Genomic DNA, 14,143 nt, shown 5'->3' with positions numbered 1-14,143 from the left:
AAGCGAAAAAAAAACGAACTGAGGAAACAACAACCAAGCGCGTGTGCCGCAGAACGCACGGACATGGCACCTGGAGGCCGCCCTCTCCTACACCCTTCCTCCCGACCATCGCCGTCGCACCCACAAACACGCACGCCACAGGGTCAGAAAAGCAGAAGGGGAGAGAGACAGCTGCTTCCTCGCATGCGCTGCGTGTCGCACTGCCACCCCTCACAGTGTTGCCTCACTGAGGTACGCAACTAACACACACACGTACTCTTGCTGCCGGTTTGGGGCCTCCCCTGGTGACTGGAGAGACACCGCTTGGCGTGGTGTCCAGTGCACGGTGCCTCGCTCCGTATGGGGAGACCCAGCAGCAGCCCTCACCCCCATCCCTGCCGAACGCCGCACCACCTCCGGCGGTGACAGGCTCAGGCACCTGCGACGTGGCGAGGTCAGAGCGACGTATCGCTACAGATGTCGGCGGTCAGGTCCTGGCCTGCGTGGCGTCGCGGCGGCATGCGAAGCGGCTGTTGGTGGGTAGAGCTTGAGGCGGGGGCCGTGCTCCCCGACGACCGAGTCGGCGCACTGCTGTACCGTGTGCGTCTACGGCTGCTTCGCACCAGACGACGGGCGCCCGTGGCAGGAGGGGCCGGAGGTGCATGTGTGTCTGTGTGTGTCAGAGGTGGCGGTGTAGGGTGTGGTGTTTGGCCTCGCCTGGTGCACGGTAGAGTGGCAGTCTAACGCTGGCAAAAGGAAAAAAGTGCAGTGTGGACGTTAGATGGTTGTGATGGCGGGTCGCATGACGGCGCATATGCGGGCGGCAGCAGCGGCAGCAGCGGGAGGAATGCACGTTTTCGTTGCTGCACCACGTTGGGGGCATCTCTTTACTTCTGTCCACTGCTCTCTCCGCCTCTCTGCCTATGATGACGCTTTACGGCCACCGCGCACACCCTGTGCGCCTCCCTTCTCCGTACCCGGTCCCCTTCGCGTGCGTGGCCCACACACAGTGCACTCCAGCAGCGTTGAGCGCTGTCCTTTCAGTTTGTCTTTTAAGGTGCACGCCGTGGTCCGTCGGCAGGGTCGTTGGGCAGTTCGCTCGCCCTCTCGGCCATCATTAGACAGCTGGTAACGGCTTTACGGGCTTTCCCTCGAGCAGTCGCGTCGCGACCACGGCCATGTCGCGGGCGGCGGCACTCCGGCGAGCGACTGCCACAACATCTGTGTTTGCAGTGCGCGGCGGGGGTATGATGCCTCTCGTGGCCCGGGTTTCTCTGCCAGTGCCATCCAGAGAGCCTTTTGCTTGCTCGGGGTTGCGTGGCACAGCTGGCGAAACGGCGGGCGCTGCCCGGGATCAGCGACGTGGACTCGTCAACTGCACGCGGGTGCTGTTCTTTGGAAGGAAGCGGATGTTCTCCAAGATCGAAGCTATCACCCTGGACGCGGAGTTTCGAGCGCGCATGAACGACCCTCTCGGCACGACAACGCTGGAGCTGAATTTGCTGGAGGATCCGACGGCCGGCCTCGCCACGGGCCCGGCGGAGGAGCTGACCCCGACCGAGCTGGAGACGCGAGTGCGGGTTCTCGTTTCTGGGTACACACCCTCCCTCTACCGACTCCTGTACACGCCTTTCGTGGATGTGGTGGCGCTGTTGGTGAAAGAGGGGCTGGCTCCGACGGCAGACGCAGAGATTCTGCAGAGCAGCAGCCCAAGCGGCAGCAACAGCGGCAGTGTAGCCACCACCGGTGGAGGTGTGGGCACTGGAACCGTGTCTACCAGCCTCCGACCGGTGCGACCGGAAGAGATCATGGCGCGCTGGTTTACGGATGGACCTGCCACGCTCAAGCTGCCTCACGCCACCGCGGAGGCGATGGGCAAGCGACGATGGAACGCATTTTGCCGCGCACTGGAGGCACACTGGGCCACTTTCGAGGACGTGATGCCACTCACGCGCGTCGTACAGCGCCACAATCTGCGCGAAGAGCTCTATATCCCGCTGTTTCGGCAGCTCGCGATGGAGCTCGTTGACCCGACGAAGCGCGCCTCTGCCGTGGCAACGCTGCCCGGGATTATCTTGAGCCTTGCCAACGGTCGCGCGCCGCGATCGCTGGGGCTGCCCGAGAGTGACACAGAGCGCGTGAGGCTTGTGTCGAATCTGTTTCTCGGGGTGGCGCAGGAGACAGGAAACACGGATCTCGCCTACCTCTCTGTGCAGCTGCTGCGCGCCAACGATCTGCCCACACCTTTCTCAGCGCAGAAGCAGATCACCAACGTGTTTGCGGCCGCCTCCCGCATTGAAACGGATTGGCAGATGCGAGCGACGAGTCTGCTGATCGAGTCGTACCCCAAGTGGCTCGAGTACTATAAGCGTGTGCAGCTTGACAACAAGGTGGCGCTGGAGGCCCTGTCGCGCGGACCGGTGCCAAATACCAGAAACGAGAGCGCCGGGGCGGAAGGGGGTGACGTGACGGCTGCCGCATCACGTGCGCCGAGGAAAGAGTCCTACGCCCTCGACAAACACCACGGCAAGCGATCCAAAGGCCGCACTGCGGACTCTGACGTGAATGGCGAGGCAGCCGATAGCTCTCTGGAAGACACCGAAGAGCGGTCGACGGAGCAGTACCGGTACTTTACCAGTCGCCAGCAGGACGATGTCACCCGCGTCACGGCACTCGAAGAGAACATCGAAGCCGCGCTGCGCAGTCGAGCCTCGGAGCTGCGCGAAGTTCCCGTGAATCGCCGTCGCAAGAAAAGCAAGGAGGAGACTGCGCCGGCAGCGGCCAGCAGCTTGGCCTCCGAGGACTCAACGGCGATGCCTGCTTCACCATCTGAACCTCCTCTTAGCCCTTCAAGGTCTTCTCGAGACTCCAACCGTGCCGATCGCAGCAGAGAAGGCGTCGGCGGCGACGCAGGGATGCAGAGTCTGAGCATGGAGGGTGGAGCTCATCCTAAGGACGAGGTCGCATCATCAAACCCAAAGGGCGCTTCTTCTAGTAAAACGGAGCTGCACACCGACTCCGCTAATCCCCTTGCCCCCCGACGTCGCGGCAAACCTGCGGCATTCAAGCCCGCAGGTGCCTCCCGCGACGGCGGCCGTGGTGCCGCGGCCAAGGTGGACGAGATTGTTGACCTGTAGGGTATCCACACAGTTGTGTCGGCGTTACAGGGAGGGGGTGTAGGCCGGGCGACGGCGCTGTGGGGATGATTGTGTCGGGTTGCTGCTGCCGACGCAGTCGATATCGGCAAAGGGTGACCGGGATGGAAGAGGGTGAGGGAAGGTGCGGGTGCCATGAAGGCACGGTGACGGCGCTGCCATCACCGCTACCCACTAGGTTCTCTTGGATGCTTCAGTCCTCCACGACATAATGCGCAGGTGTGCCAGCATGCTTGCTCCGCCTTGCTTTTCTGATTAACTGTTGCCAGTTCCTTTTGGGGATGCTCTCTTTCTCACACGCGCACACTCCTTTACAACCACGTCCGCACACTGACACGGTGGCGCGGCAGTCACGGCGTTGCACCCACTTCCGTCCCTTTTCTGGGCGCTCGCGCTGCTTCTACTTTCCTTCGCTATCTGCGACGCTGGAGTGTTGCTTTTCGGTGTTTCATGCAGCGATGCGCTAAGCGCGCAACGAAGTGCCCCACCGCCATTCTCCCGATCCAGGTCATCCCTCTGCGTGCGCATCGGGTGAGCACAACCTTACATGAAACCCGTGCATTCATACTCCGCTAAGTATCTCTCCTCCCCAACTCCAACCGCCGTTGCGCCCATCCTCACTCCTCTCCCCGCAAATCACCTCCATCGTTTCTAACACGGATCTGTCTCTGCCCCTCTTGGTACGTGCGCGCGTGCGTGCTCGTCTGCTCTCCTACTCGCCGACTCTTCGCACGCTGTCCACAATGGCGAGCTCCATGGCTGCATGGGACACGGCCAGAAAGTGTGCCGGTTGCATCACCCACGTCGTTCTCTCTGCCCTTCGGCTTGGGCACGAGTGCGTTGGCGTGCTTCGGGTTGTTGGGTGCTGACGACACATAAAAGACAAGAAGCACCATCGTGGCTGTTCACGCATATTTTGCATCCGTACCGTCCTTCTCCAGAGCCGCAGCTGCACAATGTATGTGGGAGGCAGCTGGGTAAAGCAGAAGTCACGGCTGCGTATCTTCTCTCTCCCCCTCCCCCCCTCCCCCTCTTTCTCATTCTCTGTGTGTGTGTGCCTGTGCCGGTCTTGGCACTGCTTCTCTCTCTTTTGCCTCCTCCTCTTCCTCTTCCTGTTCCTGCTGCTGCTCCTTCTCCCCTGTGCTGTTTCTCGGAGCGTGTCGTGCCGAATCTATACCACTCTCGCTATCCGCCTGCCGGCCGCTGCGCTGCGACTTTTTTTTTGTTTCCTCTCTTGTTTGATCGGTGTTACGCGGCGCGTTTTCGTCTCCCCATCCTCCTCCCCATCCTCCTCCCCATCCTCCTCCTCCCTTGCCCGTGACACACATATACCCGTGCACGAATGGCACCGGAGAGCGGCCTTGCTCGCTGCTTCCTGCGCCGCCTCCAGCGCGCTACGTTTCTGTTTCTTTCTCTGCTCGTGGCACTCTACGCCACCACTTCCTTGTACTACGTGGTGCGCATCAGCGTGATCGAGAAGCCTGACCTTTTCGATCAGATTGGCAGCAATGTCAAGGGCTTCGCTCAACGGTGGGTGCCTTGGGCTGTGCCCATGAGCGAGCACCTCGCTGCTAGCCCCAGCGCTGCCGAGGCTGGTGCGGCATCGCTTCTCGTCACCTTGCGCGCCAGCTCCCACGAACCGTACACGCAGATGTACAAGGTTCTGCGGATCGGCGAGCCTATGACAAGGCAGCGCGTGCGCAACCCTGCCCTTCCGGCGGACGTACCGCTCTGGGACGACGACGGGGAGCGTGCATCCGCGGAGCGCGGTGGCAGCCTTCGCGACGCCGTGCCGTCGCGTCAGCGCTACGTCCTGGACAAGCTTAAGTCGGGCAGGTGCTACATGATACGGCTCAGCTTCTTGGGATCGCCAAGTGTTGGCTTTGACCTGGTGCTCTACCAAGTGCGCCGCTCCAGCGTGCAGAGGTTGCTCAAAGGCAGCATCGAAGTCGCTGGCGCAACGTCTCCGACGGCACGCGGTTGGGCAGAGGAGCCACAGGACACAGAGCTGTTAGTCTTTTCCACCAGTCGTGACAACGCGCTCGAGTTCAGCGTCGAGAAGGACGTGTGGGTAGACAGAGAGGACATCGATGGCATAGCGAGTGGCAGTGATGGCGCCGACGCCACACTGCGGGGCGTCATCCGGACAGCTTCTGGCACCGATGATCCGTTTGTGCCGGTTGTCGAGGTGCGTCCACGCACGCTTTCCATCCCGGTGGATGCCTACCGCGTGCCCATCGTCCGCTTCAACATAGAGCTGGAGCGGCTGAGCTCGTCCTTTCTGCCTCAGATGGCTGTCCCCTTCATGACCTACTTCGTGTGGGTACTCGTCTTTGTGGGGTACCTCGGTATCTACACGCTGGTAAGCAGCGGCATCGCTGGCGGCGAGGAGGCCAAGTAGAACCTTGACTAAGCCGACAGGACCGACAGCGACCCACAGTGGAGGGGTGAGGGTGAGAGTCCTGCGGAGTTCTTAACGGTTGCCTCTCCTTCGCATCTTTCTCTCGCAGCAGCTCGCAGCCACAATGGACACGCCCCACCTCTCGCTCTGCACACCGACGCGCACATACAGCTGCCATCTTCACGAGCTGACACGAACGTGCGTTGGCGAGTCGATGCCGCCTGTAAAGCAGAGGAAGCTGGGAGCAATGTATGAGAGAGGGGGGAGGGAGGGAGGAAGAAGAGGAGAGGGTGAGGCACGGAGAGGTGCGGGTGGGCAGGGGCTCGCCCTCTTCGCCAAGACTGCGTTGTGGCGGGTCTGGGCAACGACCGCGTCAGCGCGACGCGAGCCCGCACACACGCAGTTACATTGGTCGATGCTTCTTTTTTTTTTGCAACCCACACCGCAGAAGAACGGAAGCGGAAAGAGGCTTCTTCTCACGTGCACCTCGCGGGTGCAAATAACTGGATGTGTACGTGGGGAGGTGGGCGGGCAGACCCGTTCTCCTCCGTCGTGCGAGGGGCGTGTCTCCTCTTTCTTTCCTCCTCTCTTCGTAACTCAGCATGAGGGGAGCTGAGCCGCTGCAAGCGGCTCTGACTCTACACACATGCATGCACAGCCTTGCTGCCGTTGTCCTCGTCGTCTCGCTGCGAGCTATCCGACTTACTCTCTCCATGACGTATGTCTCAACTTCGACGCGTGAGCGCGGCTTTCGCCGCTGCTCGCCCATACACGCGCCTCTCACCCCCGTGCGCAGCGATTTATAGGCCGCCCTACCGAAGAGTGGTGATGTGCGGAGAGTACACGCACACACTTCCCTGTAGACTGAACGCCCGCGTAGGCGCGCACACACACAGATAAGCTCACAGACACAGGTGTCCCCCACACATACACACGCACACACACACACACACACACACCTATCACTAAGTAATACATGGGGCTTTTAGGGCTTCGCAAGTTCATTGACTCGTGTGGGTGCACGCGGTTGCTCCCGGTGCCTCTGAGCGATGCGGAGGCCGCGGAGGAGGTGAAGCGGCGCTTGCGAGTGGAGGGTTGCTACGAGATCACCGGCGAGGACGCTGATGCGGACTCGGGCGCGCTGTACGCCAACAGCGGCGAGAAGAATGAGACAGATGACGTTGACAGAAGAGGGGCGCGCCGGCGCCCTTTAACGTCCTCTTCGCACATGAGCCGTCCGGAGAGCGCAGGGGCTGTCGCGACTGGCAGCTACACGCCGATGGTCGATCACGTGATGGTTGACATGAACTGTGTTGTGCACTCCTGCTTCCGTCATCAATGTAGCGAGAACAAGCCAAAGAGGCAGCTCATCCAGGAGGTGCTGGAGCGGCTGCGTGTGCTCGTGACGGAGGTGGTGGTGCCGCGCCAGTCGCTCAGCATCTGCTTCGACGGCCCGGCCCCCATTGCTAAACTGCAGACGCAGCGGCTTCGACGGCGCAAGGTTTCCCTTCTCGACACCGGCAGTGTACAGCAGCTCAACACGCTCTCGATCACTGCCGGGTCGCTCTTCATGATTGAGCTCGAGAACGCCATCGCGTCCCAGTTTAAGCTGAACCGCGGCCGCGGCTTTCTTCGCCGTGCGTGCCCGGTGTACCTCTACGGCACTACCGTCATGGGCGAGGGCGAGGCGAAGATATCGCGCGCGCTGGCCTTTCTCGCATACGGCTCAGGTGGCACGGCAGACAGCACCACGCCGCCGCCGCAGGACGAGAAGGCACTGCTATCTCGCAGGGAGCTCGGCAACGCTGGCCGCCGGCGCAGCAGCGTTGGTGGTGGTGGTGGTGGCCGCCATCGGCGCAACGGCAGCGGTGGCAGCCGCGGCGAGCGCGATGGCCGTGATGATGCCGCGACCGCGCCGTATCTGCGGTGCCGTTCAGACGACACGGTCGTGGTGATGGGCGACGACATCGACCTTGTCCTGACATGCCTCGGCGCCACAGCCTTCCACAACTTCAGCATCATCAGTCCGTCCTCTCTGCAGCTTATTCGTGTGTCGGACATCTTGTACCGCTGGCTGAAGGCGACCTCCGCTACCCGCGGCGACACGCCCTTCTCACCATCGCAGCTACCGTCCATCCGCATCGACTTCATTTTCCTTTTCCTGCTCAACGGCGGCGATCACTACACCGGCGCTGGCGAGGTGGCCATGGCCTTGTGGCGGCGCTACCGCTGTGTGCGCGCCACATATCCACACAGCACGCTCGTCTCGCCTAACCTCGACGCCATCGACATCGACTTCCTTGCAGACGTCGTGCAGTCGTCCGAGTACACGGGCTCGTCAAGCATCGAGGTGGGCATGGACCTTCTTCAGTCGGCTCTTTGGTCGCTCCACACGGTCGTCACGGGTGTGTGCCCAGACTACCACTACGTGCCAGCGCCAGCGGCGCCGCAGCTGTGCCACCTACGCGCTGCTGCGGCACACTGCCAGCGAACTAACGCACGCATTTGCCTCCCGAATGCCAAGACGGGCTCGCAGCCTCTGACGCCGCTGGAGACGTACGTGGCTCTCATGCCGACGGAGGCGACTCTGCCGAAGAGCATCGCTGCGGGGTTGCACAGCAAGGCGGCGTATCAGTCTATCCTGAAGACACTGGAGACAAGCAGTGACACGGCTTCGATCGCGCGCGCTGCGAAAGACGCAGTCGAGGTGTCGGCGCCGTGGCTCACGAAGAGCGAGCAGTACCTCCGCCACTTCACATCGCCAGTTCAGCTGAACGTCAATCCGCCGCGGCGACGGCTGAGCCGTCACGAGCAGCATCGCATGCTGGCGACGCACGGCTACATCCAGGTCGAGGACCCTGTCCCAGAGGTGAGGCCAATCAGAATGCCGGAGAATGTGCCCTACTTGAACGTCCCCTACCTCCCCTACACAAAGTACCTCGACTTTTACTGCCCGTTCGACGTGGCGACCGCGCAGCCGCAGAAACCCGATGAAGGCGACCATGCCACCTTGGCGCGCCAAGCGAGCGGCGGCCCCCCTGCGAATGGCGGCTGTCTCACGCACCTGCACGGACGAGCCGTATCCACCCGCCCCTTTCTCTTCTCCGCAGCCGTCACTCCCCAGGACAGAATGCATGCTAACTGTAGCGGCGACGGCACCGTAGGAGATGGCTCAGATGGGGCTGCTGGCGCCGAAGGCCGGTCGGCAGAGCACAAGCGAGTGTACCTCAACCAGGAGGAGGCTGCCGAGGAATTGCGGCAACGCGAGCGCAAGTCCGCTGCAGCGAAGCTGCAGCGTGCTCTTAACATCACCTCTGGCATATTGGAGCGAGGCCAGCACTTCACAACACCACAGCAGCGGCGCATGCAGCGTCGGCTGCACCGGCTGCAGCAGGCTGAATCAGCGGAGCTGCGTGCCATACTGGCGAGGGAGGACCGCAAATACGTGTCGCGTACGGGGAAGACAGACACGCGTGACCTCGAAAGTGAATTAAGGCATTTCATGGGTGATGATGCGTCGCCAGATGAGGTCGCAGCGCTGATGAGCGACGCGGCGGATGAGCATGCTGACGTTGCGGTTGATGTGCGCGGGGCTGGTGTGGTGGCAAGCAGCGGCAAGGTGAGCACAACAAAAAAAAATCTGAAGACCAATAAAGACGTCGCTTCCGCGGCGGAGGCGCTTAGTTCACGAGATTTTACGGTGAACCAGCGGAAGGAATTAAAGACAGGCGCCCACCATGACAGCAGCCACACCAACGCGGGGCGCTACGAGGACGATATGACGGCCTCTACAGTCCCTGCTAAGCAGCGTAAGAGGCGTGCCACGGTGCCCGCCGATGCCGACAGTCACGCGGATGTGGGCAAGGCATCGACTGGTTTGAAGCAGCGCCGGCGCGAGCGTATCGAGAGTTTTGGGGAGGACAGCGCCCGCCAACGCACGCCGTCAGGGACTAAGAAGCGGAGGAGGGTGCAGTACTGAAAGCGCAGCCACACGCGCTCAGTTCGTGTCGTGCGTGTGCCGCTGCGGTGTAGAGCGGTGCATTATGGAGGCATACCGTTTGAACAAGAGGGACTCCACCACCAGCACCGCCACAGCGGCAGCAACCACACCACGTCTGCGGTCTCCTTGTGTTGCACGTGTGCCTGGATATCATAAAGTGTGCACGCGAAAGTCGCGCGATGGGCGCAGTGGGTGAGGGTTTGGGTGGAGCAGCGACGGTAGCGACACACGCAGATACGGATGCTAACGGATTCCTGGGCGCGTTGCTGGGTGAGGATCACACACACACACACACACACACACAACGACAGGATGAGCCGAGAGAGGAGGGTTGAGAGCATGGAGACGGTAGGACCAACATAAAACGCCCTTACTCTCGCCGCTCCGCTCCGTATCAACTCGTCCACGACACCCACGCTCTCTCGGATGGTTCATCTGTGCCTCTATGGGGGCCCGTCGCTCTGCGTTCCCTGTGCGCCTCTCTCTGTGTGTGGGTGCGCCGGTGCAGATGATGCCCCCCCCCCCCCCCCCAATCCCCCGTAACTGTCGTGCTGGCAAGTCTTCGACGATGACCGAGTGTAATGCAAAAACCAAACAGAGGGGGCACTACGGAGCTGTCCAAACACCCAAACACATGCGCCACTCGTGCATAGGAAGCCGGGCGTTTTGCCGGCTGCGGATGGACGGAGGAGGGAACCGGGGAGAACGACAGACGTCCATCCGCCGGTCGCAACGCCTCTCGCCCCCTTCCCTTCTCCGTCTTTGCGCTTTTTGTGAAGCGAGCGAGCGATTTGCGGGGGCGTGAGGGGCGGAAAGGAAAGGAGAGAGGCGGGGGGTGGTGCGGCTTACGAGTCCTAGATGCCTCTTCGTGTGAGCTCGTTGCGGAGTGGGGCACATCGTGGTATCCCGCCGCTGTAACCGTCGTGTGCGCTTGCGAAGAAGTAGCACCTCCCAACTGTGCGTCTCTCTTTCAGAGAGACGCACGTCTGAACGCTTCGCGGACGATATTCGCCGTGCGCCTCTGGGGTAGGCGATTTTGTGTGATATGCACACTTGAGCATGGCGTTGCCTTCTTCCGGTCTCGTTCTACTGCTGCTCTGTCTATTTCTCGCCCTTCCTCGCCCTCTTGTATCCGTGCAGTGGTGCTCTTGTTCTCCTTTTCATTCGCTTGCGTCTCTGCTGAAGGGCGCGCATACACCACTGCAACGCCCTCGAGCCACGCCTTTCGTTCACGCGTGTGTGTGTAGGCTGCCCCCTCTCCACCTCACTTCACTCCTCCTCCCTCGAACAGCGAAGATATTTCGCGAAATTATCACTCTCTGGCCGCCACGCCCCACCTCCTCTCCCCCATCGACCTCCTCACATACGCGACTTGTCACAGATACAGTCGTCCGTATCGACGCACCACACGCACGCAGGCAGTGGCACGCTGATACACCATTACGCGCGCTCAGCCATAGGACAAGCAGACAGACGACGGAAACAAAGAGTCCGACGAAGGCACGTTTTGGGCGCGCACACGTGCCGCAAATACGTCACTGGTGACCACCGCCTTCTCCCGCGTCCGCATCTGCTGTCGCGGGAACCCACTCGTGCTCTGCATCTAGCTTCTTCGCGTACGAAACACCCAGCCCCGCGCGCGCGGCACTCGCCCAGCACGTTTTTTTTTTGGCTTTTCTGCCTTTGCAACGCAGAACGAACGCACGCAGGTAAGCGCACCCGCTGATATCAGCGGAGGGCATCTCATTCGTGCGTCGGGTGTATCGCGCGTGCATCCTTCTCCGCTTGACGCCTACGCCATCTTCATGGAGCCCGCCACGGGTTGCAAGAGCGGTGGCAAGGGCAAGGGCGTCAAGTCCTCGGCGCACAGCAAAACACCTGCCGCGGCGCCACCTGACGCTTCGGACAATTTCGCTACTGGTGCTGCTGCGGTGTCCGCGACGTCACCCCACGCGACCGCTGCGGCACTGCGAAAGAAGAAATCGACTTTGAAGAAGGCGCCGACGGCCGCGCTGGCACGAAAGACGAAGGAGAGGTCCAGGGAAAGGTCGTTGAGCACCCCCGCTCCGACGCCTCCGTTGCCAAGCTCACCGCTCTCCGCCAAACGGAAGAAGAGGAAGTCTGCAGAAAGTCTGGTGGGCAGCGAGGCGCAGCTGGCGCCGTCGGAGGCGGCCCCGGCACCAAAGCCGGAGGTCGATGCGGATTCGGTAGAGCAGTCACCGCAGCAGCAACCGGAGCCGCAGGCGGATGTAGTGGGCATGGATGAGAATGATCTGCAGCAGCAGCGTGCGCTGCCACCGGAGGACAGCGACGACGGCAGCTGCGATGCCGACGGTTTCGACAACGGCGCCTCGGCGCGTGTGGTGATGCCGGTGACGTCGCTGGCTGGAAAGCGGCATACAAGACTGATCATAGTGCCAGGGGCCGCGAACGGCTCTGGTGCCGCGGCACCTCCGAGCAGCGGGCTTGGCAACGGCCGCCGCGCGGGTGCGGTGGCCAGTATCTCCATTGGCAGTAGCGGCGGCAGTCACCATCACGGAGACTGCACCTTGCGCTACCGCACGGACCTCGACAAGCAGGTAATACACTTCATGTTCGAGCGCTACCAGCAGGAGCAGACGCATCCGACGACCTCTGCAGCAGCGTCGTCACCGCTGTCGACTACCAACGCCGGCGCCGCCGAAGGGACGAGTGCGCGGGTGGACGAGGCACCTCTCACGAGCAGGGGCACCGGTACCGCAATGCAGGCAGCCGGCGCTGCTGCGGCCACCTCCGCCTCCCAGGTGCGCGCGCGACGCATCAATGTTGAGGAGATCTGCGTTGTTGCTAATGGCGAGGGCGAGGACAAGAACATTGGCCTCGGGGATTGGCACTTCTTCTGGATGCATGTAAGGCGCGTCCGCCACACGATCTGCTCCAGCTCCTTCAGGTGGCAGGAGCAGCAGATCATCAACCACTTCCCCGATCACGCGGAGCTGACCCGAAAGGACCTCATGTACAAGAACATCAAGCGCTACTTGCGAGAGCACCAAGCGGACAACTACGCCCGGCTGACACTGCACACCGCCACCGATTGGGTCTCGGCATCGGCCCTCGCCGCCGATGCCGAGGGCGCAGCAGGCCCGTCCGCGTTCGCGTTCGCTGGCGGCGAGCACAGGCCGCCGTTATCTGTCAAGTCGTTCTGCTTTGCCGACAGCGTCCCGCTGACGTACAACATTCCAAACGATATGAACATGTTCAAGGAGAAGTTCCAGCGGCGGCGCGGCACGCAGTGGATTGTGAAGCCGACGTCGCGGTCACAGGGCAAGGGCATCTTCATCATTGACGACGTCCGCTCCCTGCAGCGGTGGATGTCTGAGAAAAAGGAGTCGGATAACATGGCCTCCTTCCTGGCCACTAGCCCCTCTAACCGAGCTAACTGGGTCGCGCCGTCGGTCCTGCAGCAACAGCGCGCCGCAGTTCTGAGTAGCATAGAGTCAGCACCGGGTACAGCGAGCGGCGGCAACGGATGCTCGCTGGCGAGCCCGACCTCCCCTCGCTTCAACGCCACCAGCGCAGTGACGTCTCAAACCACAGCCGGCGCCGGCGGCAGCGGCGGTGGGTTGCTCGGCTCGTACATTATCAGCCGCTACATCTCCAACCCGCTGCTGATCGGTGGCAAGAAGTTTGACCTGCGCCTGTACGTTCTCGTCACGTCCTACAAGCCTCTCGTGGCGTACCTGCACGAAGACGGCTTTGCCCGATTCTGCGCGACGCGATACGCTGGCAGCAGCCTGGCCCAGGAGGACCTCGGCTCCCATCTAACGAACGTCGCCTTGCAGAAAGGCGACGAGCATTACAACACCTCGCACGGTGGCAAGTGGTCTTTCCAGAACTTGTTCCTGTACGTGCAGAAGGGCTACGGCCCGTACACGGCGGAGGGCATGATCAAGAACATCCAGTTTCTCATCTACCACTCGCTCAAGGCGGTGGAGCCGGTAATGTTCAACGACAAGCACTCGTACGAGCTCTACGGCTACGACATCCTCATCGACGACCACATCAACCCCCACTTGATCGAAGTAAACGCGTCGCCGTCCATGTCGACGACGACGTTGTCGGACCGGCTGCTCAAGGAGCAGGTGCTGAATGATACCATGAAGATAGTCTTTCCTCCTGGATACCCGGCGAGCAATAAGGGGATGCCATACTGGGAGTACCGTCTTCGCACCGACCTGACGACGCGGCAACAGACGGGCTTCAAGCTGTTGCAGTTCTAGGCCACACAGCTGGCATTCTTACCTTTTGTGTGATGCGTGCGCGTCGGAGGATGCGGGGTGGCTGCGACTTAGCAGCCGATTCCACTGGCCGACCTCGGAGCACGACTATCGGTGAATCTGGGACTTTCTATCTATATCTCTCTATATATATGTGTGTGTGTGTGCGTGTGCGTGGTTGTCGTCGGGGTAATGAGGCACACGTTGTCGCTGCACGCATCTCTGGTTTTCAAGGATCGTTCCTGTGCTTCTCGTGGCTTGCTTTGCTCCGCACGACCATGCGTGGGTCGCACGTCAGTACCGCACAGCTGATCGACGCTCTCCTTTCCTGCACAGGAAGGCAAGGGAGGCC

At 61.6% G+C, this 14,143-nt stretch overlaps 4 protein-coding genes across 4 annotated transcripts; all 4 read left to right on the top strand.

The window, feature by feature from the left end:
• Positions 1-1,388: 1,388 nt before the first annotated feature.
• On the top strand, positions 1,389-3,116 carry LINJ_16_0420 (conserved hypothetical protein; the record flags this gene model as incomplete). The annotated part of the gene is made up of 1 exon (XM_001464493.1): positions 1,389-3,116. One exon carries the CDS (start codon positions 1,389-1,391, stop codon positions 3,114-3,116), a length of 1,728 nt encoding a protein of 575 aa, XP_001464530.1.
• Positions 3,117-4,476: 1,360 nt separating this feature from the next.
• On the top strand, positions 4,477-5,535 carry LINJ_16_0410 (conserved hypothetical protein; the record flags this gene model as incomplete). The annotated part of the gene is made up of 1 exon (XM_003392334.1): positions 4,477-5,535. The coding sequence occupies one exon, from the start codon at positions 4,477-4,479 to the stop codon at positions 5,533-5,535; it is 1,059 nt and encodes a 352-aa protein (XP_003392382.1).
• Positions 5,536-6,511: 976 nt separating this feature from the next.
• On the top strand, positions 6,512-9,514 carry LINJ_16_0400 (conserved hypothetical protein; the record flags this gene model as incomplete). Its single annotated transcript, XM_001464492.1, has 1 exon — positions 6,512-9,514. The coding sequence occupies one exon, from the start codon at positions 6,512-6,514 to the stop codon at positions 9,512-9,514; it is 3,003 nt and encodes a 1,000-aa protein (XP_001464529.1).
• A 1,826-nt stretch (positions 9,515-11,340) lies between these two features.
• On the top strand, positions 11,341-13,794 carry LINJ_16_0390 (putative tubulin tyrosine ligase; the record flags this gene model as incomplete). The annotated part of the gene is made up of 1 exon (XM_001464491.1): positions 11,341-13,794. One exon carries the CDS (start codon positions 11,341-11,343, stop codon positions 13,792-13,794), a length of 2,454 nt encoding a protein of 817 aa, XP_001464528.1.
• Between the last annotated feature and the right edge of the window lie 349 nt (positions 13,795-14,143).

This window comes from Leishmania infantum, chromosome 16 (assembly GCF_000002875.2).
Source record: "Leishmania infantum JPCM5 genome chromosome 16".
Taxonomy (NCBI): domain Eukaryota; phylum Euglenozoa; class Kinetoplastea; order Trypanosomatida; family Trypanosomatidae; genus Leishmania; species Leishmania infantum.
Note: the sequence above shows the minus strand (reverse complement) of the source record. Positions and strands in the feature narration are given on the sequence as shown.